The 26,146-nt window shown below is 39.7% G+C and overlaps 1 protein-coding gene across 1 annotated transcript in view; it reads right to left on the reverse strand.

The window, feature by feature from the left end:
- Positions 1-26,146, reverse strand: part of WDR64 (WD repeat domain 64) — a 149,436-nt gene that overhangs the window by 40,571 nt on the left and 82,719 nt on the right. The window contains exons 11-14 of the mRNA XM_036121626.2: positions 16,870-16,996; positions 11,816-11,964; positions 9,554-9,677; positions 6,977-7,152 (exon numbers count right to left, since the gene is read on the reverse strand). Coding sequence (XP_035977519.2) covers positions 6,977-7,152; positions 9,554-9,677; positions 11,816-11,964; positions 16,870-16,996 — 576 coding nt within the window. The remainder of the gene's footprint in view (positions 1-6,976; positions 7,153-9,553; positions 9,678-11,815; positions 11,965-16,869; positions 16,997-26,146) is intronic.

Genomic DNA, 26,146 nt, shown 5'->3' on the forward strand with positions numbered 1-26,146 from the left:
TACTTCTTTCCACAGTGTGTGACTTATTTTTTCATTGTTTTTTAAAGACATGTTTATTTTTATTGAATATAATAAAGAGATCTTTGTGATATCTCATCTTGTGAATATGGTGTAGCTCTCCATATTTTCAGATGATTGTTTATGTTCTTTAGGAATTTTCTCCACAAAATTTTTGCATATTTTTGTTAAATTTATTTAGGCATCTTATATTTTTGTTTGCTCTTATAATGTGATCATTCTGTTTCTAACTGGTTATTATTGTTGAGATGCTCTTAATTTTTGAAGTTTTAATTTTTGTATGGGAATAAAAGTCAAAATTTTAAGGTTGGTGATTTTGCTAGCAAAGCACAGATCTTTTAGGTTGAGAGCAGCTGTGGTAAAGTGGAGAGAATATTGGTCTAGACATGAAGACAACACATTTCCAGTCTCCGTTCTAGCAAGAGCCTGGGCAAAGTATCTCTCTTCCTTTGGGCCGTATTTTCCTTGTTTGTAAAATGAGGACTTCAGTGAGTGGATGGATAAAAGTTCTTTCATGTTTCAAAAGCATTATGTTTCTAGGTGATCTAAGGTCTCTGTTATCTCATATCTATGTTAATTTAAAAGTACTGGCCAGTGGTCCTCCTACCTGCTAGGTGGGTCTTTGGTTAGAGTTTGTGCCACTTTGGGAGCAGAAGGAAGTTCAGCAATGTCCAGGAAGTGGGGTCAGACATTGACATATTGAATAATAGCTTAGTTAAGTTCATGTGCCTCCCTGATGGACACAGTGGCTCTCAATCTTTCTGAAACCATTGAGCAGTAAAATTAAAAAAAAAAAAACAACAAAACTTTGGAATACTGACTTAGAGTTACTAACATTTAATTTCACCAAGAGAGGACATGGGGGAGACGGGGACTGGAAACTCTGCTATCAATATTTTATGAAAAGAAAGGCTATAGTTTAATACCAACAAGTAGGAAAGATACAACCTTTAAATATAAAAAGTAAAATTAGCCTTATGAAGAATTGCCCTATTTTTTTCATTTCACACCTAAGTGGTAAAACTTTTTATCTCAGGTTGGTATTGGCAGATAGGCCTTCAAGAATTCGTGCTCCTGGAAAATAGCAGTTCACATGATTCTATGAACATGTATTACATTAATCGCCTGGGAGATCTTATGCCTGAAGGGACTCACATATAGGGCTACAGGACTAAACATATAAAGTTACATGGATGGAAGGACAGATAAAGGGAAGTAAGTGGGTCTTCAGTATTCAGTATTTGAAGTGTTAGTATCTTTTCCACATCTGTTTCTTTTCTAATTCAGGAACCCATATTATTTGCATATTGGGTCTTCTGACTCTATCCTCTCAATTTCTTATATAGTGAGTGAGCTATTTTTGGGTTAATTACTCGAAATCTCTGAACTCCCACACCACTCTGTTCATGATGTTATAACAGTAATATCTTACCAATCTATGTTTTTTTTAAAGATTTTTTTTATTTTAGAGAGAATGTGCTCACAATGGGGGAGGGGCAGAGAGAATCTCAAGCAGACTCCCCATTGAATGCAGAGCCCATTGTGGGGCTTGATCTCACCACCCTGACATCATGACCTGAGCTGAAATCATGAGTCCAATGCTCAACTGACAGAGCCCCAATAAACCCCAATCTATGGTTTTTATCAACAAGGGTTTGGGGGCAAATTTATCCCAAATTTATAAAAATTTTTTATACAAGCAAGATGTAATTCTGTCTCCTTAAAACAGATTGTGAAACGATTATTATTTCCTTCTCTTGTGGTCAGGACGTTGCATTGACAGGCTAGTCAGTTCATAATCTGCCTTCCCATGACATGGCCAGAAGACCAGGCCTGAAGAAGTTCATACAGTGACGTTTGTGACAGGACCAGGCAGTGACCCAAGCATGTTTTTGAGACTTGGGAAAATAAAACCAAGAATGTAAGTGCAAGAGAGACATTACAGCTCAAGCCATTAAGGACTGGTCTGAAGACATTAAGAAGAAATACAAAAATCATATGGGGGCTTCCCCTTAGCTCATTACACATTAGCAGAGTTCCCCGAGTAATAGAATATGACTACTGAAGCAGTTTTTGCTTATTTGTTTCTTTAATGCAGCTGAGAGTCCGAGAAGATAGTGGCTTGGTACATCTTTCCTGCACTCCACTCCCGGCTCTGACTCCAGGAACAGTTTCTGGAGGCAAGCAGAGGATGAGGGTTGGAGTTTGGGGAAAGAAAGTTATTATGGCATTGTCACCCTTTGGGCTGAACAAAAGCCTGGGGACCAGGGTGGGAGAGAGTCCAAGGGTAAGAGTTGAACATGGTGATTATTCCGCAAATATGCTCAAATCCCCAGGAGGAGGTGGGTCCAGGGGGCAATGTGAAGTATGGCATATACCTAGTGTTCCTCAAGGAGTTGAGGAGTAGCTGAACAGCTGGCCTGAGCCTTCCATATTCTGAAATTGGGAGAGAGAATGGGAAGCAAGAAGGCTTCCTGCTGTGGTCTCCACCGGGGAGTGCTGTGGGGACTCTGAACAACCACCCCTCGGCAAAAGCATGACTGCACACCTCACCCTCTCAGGATTGCCACCTCTTGTGCTTTTCTAGAAGCCAAATCCTAATGAGCAGAAAAAGAAACGTAGCTAAGAGGGGCTAGTATCCAGAGAGAAGAACTACAGACAAAACATGCAGAACAGATTCTTGACTTAGACTGCTGGAAGTGTGTTAACTTGAGCAAAATTGAAGAGTTCTCAAGGAAGTTCAAAACAGAAACAAAACAACAACAAAACATGGCCTTCAAATGTAAGAATTTGGTTGGTGAACTGAAAAAGAATTAATTTCTTTTTGAGACTTGAACTAATAGCTTAAAAATAGAGAAAAATATTTCAAAACAGTCAGCATGACTAAAAAGAAAAAGAAAACATAAAGAAAAACATAAGAAATTGAGAGGATAGAGTCAGAAGACCCAATATGCAAATAGTATGTGTTCCTGAATTAGAAAAAGAAACAGATGCGGAAAAGATACTTAATAAACAAATAATAATACAAAAACATTTCCTAAGCTGGAAGAAATATCTAGGACTGCAGATTTAAAAGTCTCCTGTGGAATTGATGAGAAAACATACGCATTTAAGCAAAGCCCTTAAACCTCTGGGACAAAGATAACATCTAAGTTTGCAGAGAGAATGCATAAGTTACAGAGGAAAAATAATCAGACCAGCATTGGGCTGCTCACTGGCAACATCGTTCCTTCAAGACTGTGAAGTGACATACTGACTTCTGAATCAAGTCCCATAACTAAAGGATTCCAAAATATTCGCTGAGAGTTGGTACCAATTTATACTAATGTTAGCTGCATATGAACCCTCCTATTGGTTCACAGCCTTGCTGAAACTTAGTATTATCAGATTTACTTTTTTAAACCAGTCTATTGGGTGTATTATATCTACTGTAATTCCAATTTGAATTTCCCTGATTACTAATGAGGTTTAGCAATGTTGTATATGTTTATTGGCCATTTGGGTTTGCTGTTTTATGAAGTGCCTCTCTTTTTTCATTTTCTATTGAACTAATTACCTTATTTCTTATCTAAGAACTCGAGATACTAACCCAGTTGGTTATTATGTGTTGCAAATCTCTTCTTTAACTCTACTTTTGTCTTTTAACTCTAATTATGATGACTTCTGATGAAGAAAGGTTATTAGTTTAGTGTAACCAAATATATCCTTTTTTTAAATAGTGATTTTTGAGTCTTATTTAAGATATCTTTTTCTCTTGAGTTCATAAAGACATTGTCCTATATTGACTGCTAAACCCTGTATTGTTTTGTCTTTCCATTAATATTTTGAAGTCATTAATCCACAAGGAATAGTCTTAGATAGGAGAAAAAAATTATATTTCTTTTCCATATGGATGTCTAGTTGCTCCAAAACCTTTTATTGAAAAATATATTCTTGCCACACAAATCTGCTATGCCACTTCTGTTGTATATGGACCTGGTTTTGCTCTATTTACTTATATCTGTGCCCAAACCTTCTTGTCTAGTTTTCTTGTGCACTTAATTATCCTGACTCTGGTCTGAGGGAATGTGCCTTTCTCCAGAATGGATTTGTACTTGTTTCTGCCAGATGCCTGCCAAAACTACCAGTTTTAAATCAAGTTCATAGCTGAGATTTCCTTGACCCCTAAGCATTGCCAATCTAGCCTGTAAATGCATATGAGATACTTGTGGCCACAGTTCTGAGGGACAGGGTTTTGTCTCATCTTGTTTTGTTTTCCTACTCTTCTCCCTTCTTCCCTGCTTGGTTCTGTGTGAGGGCAGCTTTTCCTGCCTTGCTCTTGGGAGGCTGGTTTCTTTCTTTCTGGTTTACCTTTATGCTGATAGTGTAACTTTTGGGTCCCAGCATATTATGGACATGGTATTAAATTCTTTGCCTTAGGCAGGCCCTGGGCCTTGACTTTTTTGTCCCTCCTAATCAGGTTAGTCTCCAAAATTGAAACCTCATTTGCTTTGGAAAATGCCCTTGAGACAAAAAATAGCAAGGGTGTTTTAGTTCTTCATTTACCTTTCTCATCCTCCAGTTTCACTAAATTTTTGTCTGCTATTTAGTTACTAATATTGTCAGCTCTTTAATGCTAGTTGAGAGATTCAGTAAATATTTTATTCAGAACTTTTCATTGTTTTCAGTGGAGGGTGGGTCTGAATAATCAAGTTCCTAAATACCTTATTTTCCATAGAATCTTGGGACTTGGAAGAACATCTAGCACGTATGGAGCACAAAAAGTGTTTCTTGAAATGTGTTGAACTTCACTGGAAATCAGTGGAAAATGAAATCTTCCCTGGCTCCGTTTTGGCTAGGCACTGCCCACTACAGTAAATTCATGTAGCACTTTGTGCAAGTATTTGTAACACTTGTACTAGGTAGATCAATATCAATCATTCATATTAAACTGTAAGTTCCATGATGAAAGGGAAGATATCTTTCTGGTCCATGAGACACACTTACTAAATGCTCATTGAAAAAAAAAAATGAATGAATGAAAGTACATTCATTGAACAACATGCAGGTTAGGAGTGATGGGCCTTACTCAGTTGAAAATCCACATACAACTTTTGACTCCCACCAAACTTAACTATTAATATCCTACTGTTGACTGGAAGCCTTACTGATAACATAAATAGATGATTAACACATATTTTGTATGTCTTATGTATTATAAGCTGTATTCTTACAATAAAGTAGGCCAGAGAAAAGAAAGTGTTATTAAGAAAATCATCAGGAAGAGAAAATACATTTATAGTACTGCACTGTATAGTATAGTACTATACTGTGCTGTAAAAAATCTGCATGTACGTGGACCCACACAGTTCAAACCCATGTTGTTCAAGGTCATTCTAGAAAATAAGTATGTAAATCAAACCATATCTTATTTTTAATAGGCAAATAACACTAAGTAATAGTAATAAGGCATTAACCATAAATTATAAGTGTGCTTTCGACATTATGCTTATTACAAAGCTCTTCCATCCAACATTAATAAAAATTCCCTAAAATTTCCCAAACATTGGGGCACCTGGGTGACTCAGTCAGGTAAACATCTGCCTTCGGCTCAGATCATGATGTCAGGGTCTTGGGATCGAGCCCCACGTTGGGCTCCCTGCTCAGCAGGAAGCCTGCTTCTCCCTCTCCCTCTGTGCTCTCTCTCTCTCTCTCTCTAGCTCGCTCTCTCTCAAATAAATAAGTAAAATATTTTAACCCCCCCAAACCTTCCCAAACATTTACTATTGTATTTTTATAAAACGTTTCCTGTATTTCTTCATTTTCTCAATCCTTGATGAGCACCTGCTCAGGGCACAGCAAGAATACAAGTGCAAATAAGAGAGATTTTCAATCTTCATCAAGCTCAGTCTATAGATTTTGGAGACATGGAGAACCAGAATAATCAAAGTGACAAATGCTGCAGTAAAACCAAAACCAATTTTGATGTGGGAACAGCACGAGGCTGGTTTTTTGCAATCCTTAAAAAAGGAGTGTTTGTTATTGACATCGTCTGTTAGGAAAAGCATACTGATGGTCAACTGCACTACCTTAAAGAAGGGAAATCAATCCATTGTTGTGTTGTAGAGTGTATTACTAAGAAATTCCTTCCTATGCTGCTATTTGAATTGCTCAGACAACGTGGGAAGAATATATTGAATCAGGGATGTTTTTCACTCCTTTTTTCCAGCAGTAGAGCCATCAGTCACCTTAATAATGCTGAAATTTCATGATTGCTGAACTAATTTAAGATTTTTTTTTCTGATCTTAGCTTTCAGAAGGGGAAAATAAAGTCAAAGAGTCCTTGAGTTCTAGGCAGAGAGAGATCCACTCAGTAACCAGGATAAATGATCTAGCCTTCATTAAATATGAAGTAGGCATTAGCATTCTTCAGTGGTAATAGACTCACAGAAAAAATAAATTAGACTACCTCAATCCTCCCGAAATGGCCCTGAGCAGATTGCATCATTAACCTTAAAGTAAACAAAGCAATTTTGGTGACAAACTGAAAAAGTGACTTGAGCGTCCCTGAATGCATTATGGGTTCTCAGGACAGAGAGGAATCACTGCTCCCTTTCACAGAGCCTGCTGGGGAGCAGCTCTGTCAGTGAATTATCCCCAGATGAGGATATAAACAATGTCAGAGGTGGCAGCTGTGGGTAAGTTTCACCTTGCTGATAGCTGCTCCAGAGGTTCCTGACTAATCCTTCAGCAAACCCTGGGTGGGTGAGATGCTGTCCCTGAGTAGCCATTCTTTTTTGCTCTTGGCTTGGACCTGGGCAAGGATGCTCTTAATTAAGAACCTCTTAGGAAGACTGGTGGAGAAATGCTATTCCCAGCTGACTGGCAGGAGAAGAATGAAATGGGGCTCATCCAATAACTCCGCCGATTTTCCCAAAAAGAGCACATAGAGTACAAATATAAAACTGGGATCACACACCTGGACCATCTTGATTTTCCCATTGCGCTCCAAGGTGAGGACCAAATGCTGGTGTTTTTCCTGGGCTTTCAGGAAAATCAGGCGCCGAAGCCAATGTTCTTCCTCCTTCCAGTCTTTCCCTTCCGGCAACACTTTCATCTCCTGCCCACTGCCGAAATCCCAGATTTTAATTGTTCCTAAGCACACAGGAAGAAGACTATGTAGATACAAATAACTTATAGAAAGCTTGGCTTTTATCTCAGACAAAATTGATCTAATTGAAAGCGTTCTGCCAACAATTTATCCTATATTTATTTTCTACTAAGACTGACGAGTGAATCTCAGCCTTGCTGTGCACAAAATATATTTCTGTATGCCTTTGTTTGTCACAGGCTGATAAAAATTAACACAACTAGGCAAGGTCTTGAAATTTGTGACAGTTTTCTTGAAACACTCAGACTCTCCTAGCTGAGCTTTCTGGCTGAAGTGGCTCTTTTCTGCCCTTATTCTCCCAAACCCTCCAGTTTGCTAAATACTCCCCGATATTTTTCCATTCATTAGTATCATGCCACAATTGTCATTCATAGTAAAAGATCAATCCAATGACATCACATTTCCTAAGGTGCTGACGTGTTCGAAGACTTTTGCTTTTATTGGGTAATAAAACATTTAAAAGAATTCCAGCAGGTAGGAATCTATCAAGCTTTGAGTTGTTTTATTGGTTACATGGGAAGAAAATGCAACAAAGGCATTGAGTTTCTTCTTACATTTGAAATCATACTTTCTTTACAATTAACTTGGGTCATTTGATTTAGGGGAGCTTGATCAAGGGGCCAGGAGGTGTGATAAACAGTGTGGTTGTTGAATGGCTATTTCTAGATCATCACTCTGTGTAGGAATTCTCTTCACATGGGCATTTCTAGTGGTTTAGTATCTAGTGGACTGCTCCTCACAGCACTTTCTTCCCTTTGCTTGACCCTAATCCCACCCCCTCCCCTACTTCACATCCCGCAGCTCTATTCCTGTTGGACATCCATAATGTTCTCACTGTGTTGTTTTTATTTCCTTCTGCCAGGTTCTCTCTTTCAGCAATACTCACAACTCCTACCATTTGTTTGTTCACAACATCATTAAACACTAACTAAATTCTCCCTATATACTCAGCACTATGCAAGGAGCTGCGAATGCAAAGCGAACAGGCATGGTTCCTGCCCTCAAGCACTTTATGGTTGTGGAGGAACATAGTCATACAAACAATGAAAAGAAGGAATGCTCTCATTCAGTCCTGCATATGTGGACCACAGTGTCACAGCCCAGATTTCCTGCTACCTTGAGACTTTAGCAGCCAAATTTAATGGGGCAGAGGGTAGGGAGAAGTTTTGCTTGGCTTAGGTGGTGGGTGGGTAGGTGGGAATGAGGGGAACTGCTGGCTTGTGAGCAGAGCTGCTCTGAGAGTCAGAGAATCCTACTTTCCAGGGTGTCCTAGGATGTTGCAGCATCTTTGTCAGTGACCTCTGAGGAGAACAAACTGTCCATGTTTAAAGAAATTCTAGACCCTAGCACTAACAATAAAATGGACTTGCTTGCATGAAAACAATACTATCTTAGTCATCTGTATGAATTGCTGACGCTTATGCCTGATGACAGTTGTGTCCACTGCTCAGAAGTTCTATTATAACTGATTTTCATATGTGTGTAGAGAGTGCTTCTAGAGCAGTTAAGACTGTTTTCTTAAGAATTGTCCCACATGCAGAGCAGTTGCATTTATTCACACCCCATCAACTTAGCATTCATGATTTCATTTCATGTGGACGTTATCTGTCACACGGTGAAAAATCAGACTTTCACATCAGGATGTTCACTCATCCCACCAACTGGCTTCCAAGCAAGAATTTCTTTAGTAAATATATCTCTAGAATAAATAAACTATGAGTAGTGCATACAAGTCAGTCATACTGTCTAGATAAAGTAGTTCTTTCGTGGGAAGTCAGAGCAAGGTGAGGTGAAAGGTGAGGCAGGCTGGAATGCTTAGTTCTAGAAAGTTCTACACAGTGTTCCATAGCATAAGGAGCAGCAAGCAACATAACACCACCTAAGCTTGACATCTTCTCAAGTTTGACATGGCACATGTCCCCAAGGAGCTGAGACTCATAAACAAGTCCAATATAGAATTCTGGGTGTTGTATAACAGAGCTGGCTGGATTTTTGTCTGGTCCCCAAATCTACTGTCGGTAAAAATATTATTGGCAAGTACTAAATCTAAATGTCCACCTCTTAGCTGATGGTACCCAAAAGTAAAAGGACAAAAGGAGTCAGTACAACACAAGTCCTGCCAAAGATAGAATGAGATACACGTGAAAGACTTTTGCAAACGTTAAAGCAATAATATAAATGTGATGTGAGGTATTGATACCAGGACTTTGATGCCCATTACAGAAGAGTCTGCTGATGTTCAGTCAGGCAGAGCAGTCTGTCCTGCATGCTGACACATTCCAGCCTGCTTCATGCTCTCTCTCTAGCCCACACAATGGATGAGTTCCTAGCACAAATTCTCAGGGCACTAAAGCAGGGAGGCCCTATTCTGGATATGAATCTGACCATTATATGCTCCTGTGGCAAAAAGAAATCCAGTTTCATCAATAGCTGCAGAAGTCAGTTCAACACTGAAGCCATGAGGGTCTAAAATCTGGTATATTTGGAGGCCAGTCTCGAGTTCCCAAACCTGTAGGAAAGAACAAAAAAATCAAATCATCCATATACCTTTCAGCTTTTACAAAAATTTTGTAATATTCAAAACATCCTCAAAATTGGTACTCTGCCTTTCTAAAATCTTTTCCAACATCCTGCCCTGAATGTTGGTTTGATCAAAGAATGTTCTAACAGATACAGTGCCGCCTAGTAGTTCTTGTGGGATCCTGGAGCGTGTCTTCTGTATACCTAGGCAGCCGAGACAGGCAGTGACTGTTCCCGGCAGCCTTGGCTGTGGAGGAAGTAGCAATTTTACTACTGTGAGCACAAAACCAGATTAGCAGCCAGATAGCGATGTAACCATTACAAGTACAGCTGACAAAAAAATCAAAGTGGGTTTATTCCCTGTTGGCACTCATCCAAATCAGCCAGGAGTCACAGGACAGAATAAGAGAACCCTGAGGAAGGAGCTCATTGACCTTTCCAAGAAGTGTTCTGATTAGGGACACGGGCCTCACTCTTAGAGGGAGGGAGAGAGGGATTTCAAAGAAGGCTGTCTGTGTAATCAGGTTGGGTGTAATCAGAAAATCCAGAAATATGTCAAGACACAACATTCTTTCTCTTTGGAAACACATTTGAAGCTCTAGACCTTCAGCCTTTCAGTCTAAATCTCTCCTTCTTCATGGATCTGCCATGTTCACATGTAAACTAGACTGTCAGGGGGGATGAAACTGCACTGGCAGGACAGACGGTCGCCCTCAAGGTCTGTGGGGCAGAGGCAGCATGAGCAAAGGGCCAGAGATGGGAAGGCTCATTGTCCCTCCAGGGAGCTGAAGACAGCCATCATAGCTAGAATCAAGGAGGGAGAGCAGGACCAGAGGGGACTTGTGGAATCGTCTAGAGGCCGACCAAGGGCCACTGACTGACCTGAATGAGGCCAGTCTGGACTGAGAGCCCACATTCTCAACCTCTGAGTGCCCCCAGTACAGACGAGGTCCTTAAAGGAGAAGAGAAATGCGTGCCACAGCATGAACGGGTCTCAGAGGTCACCCATGTTCTGGCCTGAAGTATGCTCCCTCTTCAACCAATCAATCAGGTATGAAAATGCACCTAGATGCATTCCTTGCCCCCTTCTCCCCTTACAGGGAAGCCATTTCCCCCCTAGAAGTCCGTAGTTCGTGAAAACGGAGTAGGTTTTAGTTTTAGTTTTCCTCTACTTATTCTGTGGGCATTATAAGAAGTAGGTGATCATTAACTGAACTCCTGAGATTTTGGCCTGAGAAAATCTCCAGCAGATGAACATAGAAAGTCAGAGATTGAGAGGGGACTTAAAGGGTCTCCAGAGGATGCTCTCTACTGCTCCAGATGTCTCCTTTTGGAGAGCATGCATGAAATAAAAGGATGGCCCTCTGAAGCAAACCCTGCCAGCCATCACTGCTAGATGATGCACTTAGGATGGCTGCATACCCTGGCCTCTGGGGAGCATGGTAGTGTCAAGGCAGTGGAATGCAGAGGAATAGACCAACCTGGGTACACATCCCAGCTATGCTTACTAGTTATGTGATCTGGGGCAAGTTGCTTGAACGCCATGGGTCCTAGTTTCCTCATCTTTAAAATGGAACCCTTTATCTGTCCACATGGAACCGGTGTGAAGATTAAATAAGATCATGGATTTAAGGCACTTGGCACATATCCTGCACCTATAGGGGTTATAGTAAACCTTATAAATTCCTCTCCCTTCCTTCTTACCATATCCTCTGCCCATAGCTTGGATTTAAAAATGTATATATGTATGTATGTATGTATGTATGTATGTATGTATCTATCTATCTATCTATCTATCATCTATCTATCTATCTATCTATCTATCTATCCATCCATCCATCCATCCATCCATCTTAGTACTCTTTCCTTGGTATATTTCCTTTAAAGTTCCTATTCTGATAGTAAAACTAGCTTTATTTATTTAATTGAGGATGCAACTTAACAGTAAGCAGTCTGACCTGGCTTAAAATACTTGTTTTTCATGGGTTCATGAGTGCTTAAAAATAGCTCTACTGTCAAGTCTCATCACACGTGCCACTACATTTACTTAATCACTCAAAGACTTACCTGTAAAAAGAGATTATTCTATTTTGCCTTTTTCTTTCTGAAGAGCCAATATATACTTACCTTAATGATAGATTCAGAACAGATAGTAAGTACTTGGTGAAAATATCTGTTGTAAAGCATGACATTGATTTCTCGTTCATGAGTGTGAGGAATCTGTTTTGTATCTTGTACCATTCTGGTCAGAGGGTACATGTCCATGACACTAGATCCTGGAACAGAAATAAGAATCTCACAAATACCCAACATTAGAAGTTTTGAATCACAAAGGACTTTACCCAGTTGGTTGTGTTTGGAAACAACCCATCAGTGAGATTAGTAATATCAATTCCTAGGATATCTGATGTGGTGAAGATATGCTTATTTTCTCTAAAACATTTTTGACAAGTAAAGCAAATGTTATACAGCAAGAGAAAAGCATTCATTGAGGGCGTCATTAATTTTCAAGTACAAGCTATTTGGATTCATTGATATTCTCTTTTCAGTGATCCCTATTTTTCTGTTTTTTTATTGTCTACATTTTTCATTCTTGCCTGCCCCATGCCTCTCCATCTGGTGTATAGTAATCACGGTGATGGGCAGCTTTCTGCTGAAGGTAAGCTTCCATTTAGTGATTGGAATTTATTGTTAGAGAGCCTTTTCCGACCAACAAATGATAAAGCACTCTGTATACATGGTCTTATTAAATGTAATGAATGAGAACGGTTACAAGCCAGTGCTTGCAACATCAATATTAAATAAGATTAATTTCCAAATCAACTTGGGGAAGTAGTTGGAGAGCAGGTATACCTTATTTGCATTTTCCTAAGGGTGCTGGTTTGGTTTTACAGGGATACTACAAATGGCAAATGTGATTTAACTGTCAAGATTAACTACGTATTCTGTTTTGGTGTAATGTCTAGAAATACAAATAAGAATCTCAAAGCATTTCAAAGATCAAACAAAATGAAGCTTCTCTTATTGTTTTGGAGATTAAATTATCAAAGGTCAACACTTTGTATTGAGTTTCTCACGACTTTCCAATCTCACCTGTTAGGAAATGGTGCCCCAGGATTTAATGAAGCCCTTTCCTAAGCTGCTTAAATTTTAAGATAAAATCTGTTCTTGTGTAAAGAAGGACTTAAAAGGTTTTTCTGGTAATATTTCTCAGTTCACCTCCTACACTGTTGGTGGGAATGCAAACTGGTGCAGCCACTCTGGAAAACAGTATGGAGGTTCCTCAAAAAGTTGAAAATAGAGCTACCCTATGACCCAGGAATTGCACTACTGGGTATTTACACCAAAGATACAAATGTAATGATCCGAAGGGATACGTGCACCCCAATGTTTATAGCAGCAATGTCCACAATAGCCAAACTATGGAAAGAGCCAAGATGTCCATCAACAAATGAATGGATAAAGAAGATGTGGTATATATATATATATATATATATATATATATATATATATATATATATAATGGAATATTATGCAGCCATCAAAAATGAAATCTTGCCATTTGCAATGATGTGGATGGAACTAGAGGGTATTATGCTAAGTGAAATAAGTCAATCAGAGAAAGACAAGTATCATATGATCTCACTGATATGAGGAATTTGAGAAACAAGACAGAGGATCATAGGGGAAGGGAGGAAAAAATGAAACAAGATGAAACCAGAGAGGGAGACAAACCATAAGAGACTCTTAATCATAGGAAACAAACTGAGGGTTGCTGGAGTGAAGGGGGGTGGAGGGATGGGGTGGCTGGGTGATGCACATTGGGGAGGGTACGTGCTATGGTGAGCACTGTGAATTGTGTTAAGACTGATGAATCACAGACCTGTATCTCTGAAACAAATAATACATTATATGTTAAAAAAAAAAAAAAGAAGATAGTAGGAAGGGAAAAATGAAAGGAGGGAATTGGAGGGGGGGACAAACCATGAGAGACTATGGACTCTGAGAAACAAACTGAGGGTTTTAGAGGGGAGGGGGGTGGGGGGATGGGTTAGCTCAGTGATGGGTATTAAGGAGGGCATATATTGAATGGAGCACTGGGTGTTATATGCAAACAATGAATCATGGAACACTACATCAAAAACTAATGAGGTAATGTATGATGACTAACATAACATAATAAAATTTAAAAAAAGTTTCTCTGTTCAAATAATCTAATATAGAAATATGACAGGAATATGGTAGCCAGATAGCCAACACTTGGAACTTCCTGGTAGATCCTTTAACATTATATTGTGACTAGCTTTATTCAGAACTGACACCAACAAAGCTAGATATGCTTGTGAACCTGTGGTAATCCTCTATGTTTTCAGTGAGTTATACTACTGCTGTGGAAACAATGCAGTTACAGAGAAAGAATGTGGTTTCAGAAGCCAGATGCTTTGGGATTGAATCCCAGCTCTACTTTTAACCTGGTGGGTTTTTGTTGTTGTTGTTGTTTTATTAGAGAGAGAGAGAGAGAGAGATCAAGCATGTGAGCAGGGTGTGGGGAAGTGGAGGGGTGGGGGGTGGGGAGGGGCAGAGGGGGAGAGAATTAAAATAGACTCCGCACTGCACACAGAGCTCAACCTGGGGCTTGATCTCATGACCCTGAGATCATGACTTGAGCCAAAATCAGAGTTGGATGTTTAACTGACTGAGCCACCCAGGCGCCCCAAACCTGGTGTTTTCCTCCTAGTCAGTTGAACTGTTTAATATTTAGTGTGTCATTTATGAAATAGGATAAGTAATAATTCCTACCTCCTGTGGTGGTTGTGCAGGTCAAATGAAATAAAGTGCGTGAAAGCACTTTGTAAAAGAACTTTACAAAAACGAGTTGTCATAATAGAGGAATAATATGAACAACGGTGACAGTAACAACAGTATATTCTACAAAACATTTCCAGAATGTGATGCTGCTGTCATCAGGGTTTAGAAGATTACTATGGTGGCTTCTTTGGAATCAAAGCATGAAGTAAAGTCTGGGAGATAAGCTTCATGTAATTCTGATGTCAAATTGATGGTTGCTGTCAATGTAAGCGACACACAGAGCTGTATATTTTTGTAAGCAAAGTACTATCAGAATTACACAAAATTGGGAAGCAATCTTGATTTTCCTCCTCCTCCTTTTCCTCTTCTTCTTTTGTCTTGATACTTGAGTCCTTAGTTACTCTGGTGATAAATGGGTTGTAAATGCTGAGCCCACTAATCAAACATGCAAGTGGGGGTACTAGGAGAAAATACGCTTGCAGTTATTAGCATGTTATTTTTGGAGGAGCTAATATAGAAGAGGAGTGCTTACACTTAGAATTAAGTTCTGTTTTACAAGATGTAAAATCGTCTTATCAAACATGAAGTGCTAGTTCACTCCAAATCCAGAAAAAAAAAACACAAAAAACCCAGAGTTAAAAATAATTATATTCTCCACCAGCTGAGATAGCACCAACTATTTCCCTGCCTAATTAATCCCACAGGAACTCAGAACAGGTGGTCAGTGGGAAAATGCTTAGGAAATGCATTTTGGGTTGGGGTTCCAGAAGGAAGAAGTATTGTTAATGTTGTTCATTTTTCTTCTAAAGCCTGAAGGCATGCATGTGAACAGTGTTTAACCTAAATGCCTAGCAGAATGTTTTGTGTCTTCAGGAAGCGTGTTTTTAAGAGGCAACAAGTAAAGGAGGCAACACATCTGTTGGCATCAGCACTACGGATCTGTCATTTAGGACACTATTCTCTCTCCACTTTATTGTGTAGAAGCAACGGCAGGTGGGAAGGTCAGCACCTTCTGTCTCAGTACCAGAATGCATGGGGCCAAACTGCCTCTCTGAGGAACGGGGGCATTGATGCTGGTGTAGTCACTCGAAGATGGTTCATATTCCAGCTCCCAGGAGTCAAAAAGGAACTGGCTTTGCCTTTTATGCAGCAACACATCACATGCCACTTCTTGCTTTATTCAGCTTTATTCAGAACTGACACCAACAAAGCTAGATATGCTTGTGAACCTGTGGTAATCCTCTATGTTTTCAGTGAGTTATACTACTGCTGTGGAAACAATGCAGTTACAGAGAAAGAATGTGGTTTCAGAAGCCAGATGCTTTGGGATTGAATCCCAGCTCTACCTTTAACCTGGTGGGTTTTTGTTGTTGTTGTTGTTTTATTAGAGAGAGAGAGAGAGATCTAGCATGTGAGCAGGGGGTGGGGAAGTGGAGGGGTGCGGGGTGGGGAGGGGTAAGGCTATCTTTCTAGGCTCAAGAACTTAGAGCACTGACCTGTTTTTTTCAAGGAAGTGCAGTTACATATTTTATCGACCTGGCCATGGAAAGACAGGAAGGAATGGAACTGAACTAAATATCTACTCTGATAAATCACAGTTAACACATTCCCCTTCTACTTCTGTTTTTCGTCTAGTTAGTGCTCAAGTGCTAGTTAAAAAAAGGCTAAAAGTCCACTCTGGAAAACAGTATGGAGGTTCCTCAAGACATTAAAAATAGAGCTACCCTATGACCCAGCAATTTCACTACTAGGTATTTACCCTAGAGATATAGATGTAATGAAAAGAAGGGACACGTGCACCCCAATGTTCACAGCAGCAATGTCCACAATAGCCAAACTGTGGAAGGAGCCGAGATGCCCTTCAACTGATGAATGGATAAAGAAGATGTGGTTTATATATACAATGGAATGTTACTCAGCCATCAGAAAGGATGAATACCCACCATTTGCATCGACATGGTTGGAACTGGAGGAGATTATGCTAAGTGAAATAAGTCAAGCAGAGAAAGACAATTATCATATGGTTTCACTCATATATGGAACATAAGGAATAGTGCAGAGGACCACAGGGGAAGGGAGGGAAAACTGAATGGGAAAAAATCAGAGAGGGAGACACACCATGAGAGAGTCTGGACTCCAGGAAACAAACTGAGGGTTACAGAATGGAGGGGGTGGGGGATGAAGTAGCCGGGTGATGAGTATTAAGGAGGGCACATGTTGGGATGAGCACTGGATGTTATACGTAACTAATGAATCGCTGAACACTACATCAAAAATGAATGATTTACTGTATGTTGGCTAATTGAACATAATAAGAAAAAGGCTAAAAGTTAAGATATGAGTTTTGTCTGCCATTAATTGGGTACACTTACCTGTAATAAGCATGCCATGATTGGAATCGTAAACCATAGAATAAATCTGCATGTCTCCTGGTCCTCCATGGCTGTCATGGAAGACTTGTAATAGCGAAAGAGTCTGTACATCCCACACCCTGAAAACCTGGGAGAAAAAGGGACACAGTTCACCACTTTTACACCTTCCGTTCCCCACTCAAAGTTATTTAGGTGAAGCATTTTCAAAGTCCGTGGTATGCTCTTAACAACTTGCAACAAGTATGATTTATGTGATGAGCACACATTTGCTAAACTCCGATTTGGTCTTGGTTCAGTCACTGTTTGTTAAATATCAAAGAAATATAGCAGCAGTGATTACAGATTTGCTTAAAGGAACTGGATTTTTCTATCACTACAGAGAAATACAGTATTTATTATTCTTTAAGAATTTGGAGGACTGATCATGACTTAGAGTTCAAATGAAGCCACATTTCTCTCTACACTATGGATTGGAAATTAGAAAGAAGACATATTTTAAGTGGAAGGTTTCAGACTGTTTGTCTATGACTTAAGAAGATAGAACATCAGGGCGACTGGGTGGCTCAACTGGTTGAGCATCCGACTCTTGATTTCGGCTCAGGTCATGATCTCAGGGTTGTGAGATCAAGCCCTGCGTCGGGCTCTGTGCTCAGCATGGAGCCTGCTTGAGATTCTCTCTCTCCCTCTTCCTCTGCCCCTCCCCCCAATTGTGTTCTTTCTATAAATTAAATAAATAAATAAATAATCTTTTTTAAAAAATAAAAAGATGGAGCATCTTACTAAATGAGGTTTCTAAGTGCTTCTCCCTCCTCTTGCCCAGGGATGTAAGAATTATAGAAAGCAGTTTTTAGGGATGGGTTAGCTATGGTAAGAGTGTGGGGAACTAGGTTATTTAAGTTCTCCTTTGAGAAAGGAAAGAACACGTAATTACTTAAATAGAGCTTGGGTTATTACAAGAGAATAGAAAGAACAATAAAGTACAAATTCAGCAGAAGTAGGTCAAATTTACTCTTTGTCACTTGAAATAACTGGTCCATTTTAGTCTTCTTCATTATTCTGTTTTTGTAAGCAAGTTGTAGTGTGATTGAATTTCAGAAAGAACTGTGATTTGATCAAGGTGACGTTTTCTAGCATGCATCCTTAAATAATATTTTCACTTTATAATTGTCATTATTAGCCTATTAAATTGGAATATTTGTTGAGTAATTGAGTGATCACGGTAGAACTAGATATAAAACTTTAAGTAGTTTTGTTAACAGGGAGATACTGACTTCTTGAGACACTTGTAATTGAGTTCAAAACCTCACATGTTCTTATATGTAGGAGCATAAAGATGTCTAAGTCATGTGATTTAGGGAACACTGGTAAGGAGTTTGGCCTCAAATGCAGATCCTCGGTAGGCTAGTATTACTCAGAACCTGTACAGTTGGAAGTTACTTCCTTAGTTCCAGTAAAAATGCAAATTTGGGGTAGTAGCTAGAATATTGAACCTTATCAGTCTTTTGTATCAGAGGGTAAGCAAGTATAACGGACTATTTATGAATTTAGGTTCAGAGTCCAGAATGAGAGACAAGTAGGAGAAGAACCTGAAAGTAGAATCAAGGAGTGTCAAAGAAATTTGTTTCTATTCAAATTGTTTCTGACTGTATTGCTTTGGCTGAGATGCATTCAGGGTTGGCAGGCTTTTTGCCGTATGTATGTGCTCTGAATTGTGGTTGCTGGAAAGAACAAGGGATGGGACAGAAGAGGATTTGAGTTTCAGTTCTAGCACATCACTTAAATTCCTGGAACCTCAGATTTCTTGTTTCTAGAGCAGACATACATACAATACCAGCACTCTGTTCTTCATTGAATTGATGTGAGCAGGTTTTTAAATCTGTAATGTTTTCTGTAGAGCAGTACTATTTTCTTTTTTCATATTTCTCTCTTCTTCAGTGTTCAGTGCTTTAGGTGTTTTGTGTGATTTTAGGGGTGACTATTGGGCTGGCAGATCCTGCTGTCCCTGTCCTGGGGTCCCACGTGTCATCTCTGTCACTGTCATACCAAACTGCTCCCCATTTCCAAAACCCTCCATCTCATTCTGGTCTCTGTGCATGCCACCTACCCTTCCTATCATCTACAATTTCCTTTCAGCATCCCTCACTGTGCAGTTAACTGCTACTCTTTCCTCAAATCTGTTATAAGGAGAATTAAGGAGTCACCGTTCAATAGGTTTATGCCTTGATGTGCCATTTCTTCTCCAAACACAGAGAAATAGTAAAGAATATATACAAAAGAGAAAGCAAAAAGAAACAGCAAGACTTCAAAGCAAGACACATATCTCTATAGATCCAAGCAAGAGAGACGCATAATATGAAGGAGGGGCTGCATCAGAGGTGTGTGCCCAGGATCTGACTGGGCAGAGGCAGCTGGAGAGCCGCCCCAAGCAGATGGGACCAGAGGCATCTAGCATTCCATGGCAGAGCCTGGAGTAGCTTTCTAGTTCAGAACAGTGAGACTGAGCAGCTATAGATTTGCTTTCATCTGGAGGCACAGTCTTTAGAAAGTTGTGAGACCAGTGAGCAAGGAGGACACTGCCTTTGACCAGGAACTAAACCAAAACCACTTCTGGCCCAGGAACTAGACCTATTTCTAGACTGCAGCCCAAGGCTCCAGGTGGGGGAAGGTTACGGATATGGAAGAGGAAGCATAGAGACATGTGGTGAAAGAAACTATAATTTTTAGAAAAACTTAGAGGAGGACATCTTTATGAACTTGAGTTGAAAAAGATTTCTTCAATAAGCACAAAAAGCATGAGCCATAAAAGATTGATACATTTAACTAAATTAGAATTAAAAATCCCTGTTCAACCAAAGCCAGAATCACAAAGCCACAAAGGGTAGAAACAAGTCCAATGTTCATTGGTCAAGTTGGATACATATGTAATGCACATACAACAGAATCCTGTGCAGCAGTTAAAATAAATGAACGAGAGCTATATGTAATAATGTGGATAAATCTGAAAATATAGTGCTTGGGGGGGGGGAAAGAAACTTCAGTAGGATTTATTCATAGAGAACATTGAAACATGCAAAATAAGACTATACACAGTTTAAGGACACCTATATATGTACTAATGGTATAAAAACATAGTACTTGTTCCAAGTTAAAAAATTCCAAAAACTCATCTTATTTTTCTTTTTTAAAATTCTTTTATTTTTATTTTTTTTAATTTTATTTTATTATGTTATGTTAGTCACCATACAATACATCATTAGTTTTTGACGTAGTGATCCACAATTCATTGTTTTCATATAACACCCAGTGCTCCATGCAGTACGTGCCCTCCTTAATACCCATCACCGGACTAACCCATCCCCCCACCCCCCTCCCCTCTAAAACCCTCAGTTTGTTTCTCAGAGCCCATAGTCTCTTCCTTATGTTCCACAAATAAGTGAAACCATATGATAATTGACTTTATCTGCTTGACTTATTTCACTTAGCATAATCTCCTCCAGTCCCAATCATGTTGATGTAAAAGTTGGGTATTCATCCTTTCTGATAGCTGAGTAATATTCCATTGTATATATGGACCACATCTTCTTTATCCATTCATCTGTTGAAGGACATCTTGGCTCTTTCCACAGTTTGGCTATTGTGGACATTGCTGCTATGAACATTGGGGTGCATATGGCCCTTCTTTTCACTACATCTGTGTCTTTGGGGTAAATACCCAGTAGGGCAAATGCTGGGTCCTAGGGTAGCTCTATTTTTAATTCAAAAACTCATCTTCTTTGGACAACTTCCATTGGTCACCCTTCTAATTTAGATATCCCCCCCCCCCCGTAGATGCCCATAATACCTGTCTACATGAATAGCAATTAGCAACTGTCATATGATGATTTGCTAAGGGGCCTTCTCTACTAAACTATAACTGGCTTGAGAGAGGAACCACGTGCTGTTTGTTTCCCCAGTGTCTTATGTGTTCTCTTGAGTTAGGATGGTTATTTAGCTGGATTTGGGTCTGCTCGCTTGCTATTCTCTGTCTTGGTCCAGGACCTTGTAGGAATTTACAGAGGTGCAGCACTGCATAGACAGTCAGAACTCACACTGTAACTGGATAAATCAATTAATAAATGGGACAGCATCAGCAAACATAATTTACTGACTCTGTTTTTAGGTGGTCTTAATACGTTAGCTACTTTGGAGGAAAGAGGAGTAGGGTTATTAATTAGGCTGTGCTGATTCCAGTCCTCTTCCCTACTCATTTCCTTCAGGGGTTGACAGTGTTCCTGTGGTCTGTATTAGTGCTTCAAAGCCTGAGAGACAGAGTGGAGCCAGGTCAGGCCTGGCGGGGATTAGGAAAGGCCCAACGTTTCTGAGAGACGGAGACTATAGAAAGAAAATCTGAGGGGTGCCTGGGTGGCTCAGTCGTTAAGCATCTGCCTTCGGCTCAGGTCATGATCCCAGGGTCCTGGGATCGAGCCCCGCATTGGGGTCCCTGCTCCACGGGAAGCCTGCTTCTCCCTCTCCTACTCCCCCTGCTTGTGTTTCCTCTCTCGCTGTCTCTCTCTCTGTCAAATAAATAAAAATTAAAAAAAAAAAAAAAAAGAAAAAATCTGAGAGGACAAGTGGCTTCCACTAAGGAAGCTCTGGCTGCACAATGGAGTGTTTGTAAATTATAAATTAAATACGACGTATGTGTGTAACACTGAAATTACAAAAAATATTCACCTCCTAGTAGCAGAAAAATAATGATTTCCAAAAAAATTGAGAATGCAGGAGTGAGGTGGAAAGATTGTTTTTTTTTAACATTGGGAAAAATTCAACTGCAAGGCTACAAGGCTTTGAGGATAAAGTTACTAATCCCCAAATATCAAAGACAAGGACAATAGAAAGCCCTCCCCTGAAGCTTTTTTTGTGAGGAATAATTAATAAATAATGATGAAGTAAAAAGGTTTGAAAACTCTACATGTATATGTGCCAGGAGTGAGGATCGTTTTGATTCAACCAGGTTTCCTGGCTTTTCTTGCAAACTCAGTACCAATTGCTATTATCCAAATGCATTAATAAAGTGCTCTTTTTTGGGAGCACCTAAGTGGCTCAGTTGGTTAAGCATCTGCCTTTGGCTCAGGTCATGATCTCAGGGTCCTGGGGATCGAGTCCCACATCAGGCTTCCTGCTCAGTGGGGAGTCTGCTTCTCCCTCTCCCTCTGCCCTCCACTGCCCCTGTACTCTCTCTCTCTCAAATAAATAAATAAAATCTTTTTAAAAGAATAAATAAAGGATTTCTTTTTCTTGATGGGTATTTATCAGAGAGTGACCTAGAGCAAAATATCTGATGTGTAGGAGTTGGCCTGAGATGCATAAAAAAGGATTATAAAAAGGTGCAAAACTAACATGACATGCATAATTCCTTATACAGCAAATAATTCTGGAACTCCGAGCTAGGTGCTACAGAAGCAAAAATTCAGCAGAAGCACATTAACAGCTGTTCTTGAACAGACCTTCATGTGGTCAGGAGAGTAGATACAACAACAAATAATTATCATGCATTATAAGAGTTATTTGAGCGGAAGTTTGAACACTGTGCTAAAACTTGTATTGGCAGAATCTTAAGAATTGCACTATCATTTAGATAGAAGGAAGGACATGGGGAATTCAGCATTTCTGATTTGTCAAGGGAAGCTGGGATTTTGCCGGCCTTCTGAATTTTACCCAATGACTACAAGAAGTTAATTAGATTTTTGACCCCAAATGAATCAAATTAGGGCTACATGATTTTACATTGGAAGAGCCTGAAGATATCCAATATTATGACTCTTTTGAGGGTTGATGTAGTATTATAGACAAATATTATATTTTAAAATAGATACATATAAAAACAGCACAGTACAAATGATAGGCATTCAATGTTACTTGTGTAGGAATCCAATGCAAAAATGCATTTTTTAAGCTCTTACAAATAACAAGAAGAAAAAAATTTTGCTCTGTGAAACTAAAATGGTTAATTTTGTTATCTGGTTCTCACATTTTTCCTGTGTGATAACTGGCAAACAGAAATGAAATGAAGCCAGCCAGCATGCCTTTGAAAAATTAACTTTTTAATTACTAAGTTATTAGATGTGTCTAGTAGATAATTTCAAACAGTACAAAAACCAAAGTCCCCTTTTCCCACCTCCCCCCTCCTTCTGGGCTCTCAGCTTCTACTTTGTAGGTTAATCACTGTTGGTAATTCTGCCTCTGGAGGCAGACAAGCTCAGTTAAATCCTCCTTCACCACTTACTAGCTCTGTGACCTTGGGCAAATCACTAAACATCTCTGAGCCTTAGTTTTTATATTTGTAATGGAAATTATACCAGAACCTATTTCATGCAGTTGTCACAAACATTAAATGAGGTCACATATAGAAAGAGCTTACATCTATGTGAGGGCACATTTAACTACTTAAATTTACTTCATTCTTTCTAATGTCAACAATATACCCAGATAGTTACTTTAAGTAGACTGTAGTGGATATGTATGTGTGTACATGCAAATGTGTGTGTGTATTTGTGCAAGGGGTCTGAGGATCCTGAAAGCTGATGGGAATGGGGGTGGGGACAAGAGGAAATAGTCCCACAGGGCAAAACTCAGAAACATCATGGCTCATCTAAGCAAATGTGCAATGACAGCAAAGTGTCCTAGATTATATAACTAGAGAACGATAGCCACAAACAAAAGGAAACTTCATGTAGGGGCTGGTTCCCCAATGTCTTTGTAGTCACATCAGCTCCCATGGCTCAGAACCATCAACAGGGTCTTCTTTTGAAGATGGTCAGTGAGCTGTCCTGGAGTTACAGACTGAAGGAAAACAAGGCTTGTACATAAGCAAAAAGCTTACTTTTTTTGCTTCAGACTCTTCAAGTTGAGTGTGAATCCCAAAGCATATGCCCTCACCTCTCTTCTCTTAGTGTGTACTTTTTCTTCACAGTTGGTCACTTACATTTTGTTAGCTGAAGGTTCCTAACATATATTGATCTTCCCCAGAAAATTTCCTGACAGTCATTCTGAGGAAAGATCTGAGACAAGTAACTCTTACTCTTGAGGATATTTCAAATCACAGTTTACCCAAAATGGAATGTCTCAAGCAGCGAAGCAAGGACAGAAGATGGCAAAATGCTGGGAGTAGTAAAATCAGGCTTTCGATCATGGATGCTTCCAGTTATCCAAAAAATAAGAAGAAGAAAAAAACAACAACTGGAATTTGGTTTCAATAATACCATACAAAAAGAAAGCATAAAGAGCTAAAGCCGGAAAATGGTTCTGATTTTTACAACTAAAAGGAAATATATTTTAAAGGGTCAGCTTTTCTTCCTATCCCTTGGTCTATTTCAAGTACCCACATTTCTTATTCACCAAAGAGAGATGAACTCCATTTTTCTCTTGGTGAAGTCTTCATGGAGGACGTGATATTTCACTGAGATTTAAAGGATGGCTAGAATAGCTGGGTATGGAACAAGAGTGATTGCAGACAAAGGCAGGAAAACATGAAGACTTTGGGGAAGAGCTGGGTGAAGTTTAGACTATCTGAAGACAAATAAGTAGCAACAAAACTAAAAAGGTATCTGGTTCCTGACCATGGAGAACCTTAAACACTAGAAAAGAGAATTTGAACTTGATTTATAAGGCTAGGGGTGCCTTTGAAGATATGTAAGAAGGTACTCACAAGGTTATAAGTGGGTAAGAGGATGATTAACATGACAGTGTAATATTTGGGTGGTGGGGAGATGAGAGAGACTGAAGTAGGAGGACCATGAATGCCTTCTAATGTGTCTCCTTCAACTGGGAGCCTGTCAACGGGTCTGAACTAAGATCATAATGTGGAAACAAGAATGAGGTGCCAGATATGAGAAATGTTTCAGACATTTGGAGACTGGCCAGTGAATGGGATTGGGGAAGCAGAAGGTTTAAAAGTGACTTTGAAGTTGGTCATGGTTCAGTGGGAAACAAATGATATCATTAACTGCTGGAGGAAGATCAGAAGTCAGGAAAAGGAGATTTGAAGAGGAAAATCAGTTGTAGATAAGCAGAAATTTTGTAAAGGATAAATAAGAACCAAATGGTCCTTCAAGGAACCTTGAAGATAGGGACATTGAACATAACAAGAAGAGAGATGCTGGTTGATGAAAGAAGATTCTGGATGGGGCAGTATTCAACTAGGAGAAGGACAGCAGGGATTCGATTTAGGAAGCAAGAGAAATGCTTGTCCTTGGGAGGGAGGAAAAGAAAAGAGAGTAGCAAAAAATACAGAAAAACACAGAAATATTTTGAGGTGGAAAATATGGAAGTTAATGAAGCTACCTCAACATTCTCAGCTCAGTAGAAGACAAGGTAGCTTGTGGAGGGTGCGGAGTTGCGTCAGGGGCTCAGGGAGAGTAGATTGTGTTTAACTGCCATGTAGACTGGACGGGTACTCAGCACGAGACGAATTTAAATGACTGAATGGCAAACTATAAGAGACTCTTTAATACAGAGAACAAACAGGGTTGTTAGAGGGGAGGTGGGGGGTGGGCTAAATGGGTGATGGGCATTAAGGAGGGCACTTGTTGGGATGAGCACTCGGTGTTCTATGTAAATGATGAATCACTAAATTCTACTCCTGAAAACCAGTACTACACTATATGTTAGCTAACTTGAATTTAAATAAAAATAGATAGATAAATAAAAATAAATAAATAAATAAATAAATAAATAAATAAATAAATAACTGAGTAGCATCGGAAGCATGGGGTTTTGGAAAGCCTCCCCCTATCCAATGCCACAAACCACACCCATAATCTACACCTGTGTGGCCACAAAGGAGGTTTGGTACCAACGCAGATAGATCAACACAAGTCCTGTCCCCACTATGGAGAGTGGAGAGCACCTGCTTTTCTGATAACTGCTGACGTTTATTGAGGACTGGTTACATACCAGGCAGTGTGTTGTGTGCTCGCTTGCTAATCTCCTTTCATCTTCACATCAACCCTAGGAGGAAGGCACTCTGTTAACCTCCTCAGCGATCTCAAATAACTCATTCAGGGTCACTACCTGTAACCCTCAGAGTCAGACTTCAGCTTAGGTTTGCCCAATTTTCGAGATTGTTCTCTTAGCCATGCTGCCTGGGAGCAAGACAATAGCATCACCTTCACTTAGGAGAGTATCTTAGACATGGTCATCAATAGGAAGACATCCAGCCAGTCTGCAGGCCAGGTTGGCAACCCCTCTGGCTTGCTCTGACGTTATTCACCTGGCACCTCATTTCAGGACACTGCTT

Source organism: Halichoerus grypus, chromosome 7 (genome assembly GCF_964656455.1).
Source record: "Halichoerus grypus chromosome 7, mHalGry1.hap1.1, whole genome shotgun sequence".
NCBI lineage: Eukaryota > Metazoa > Chordata > Mammalia > Carnivora > Phocidae > Halichoerus > Halichoerus grypus.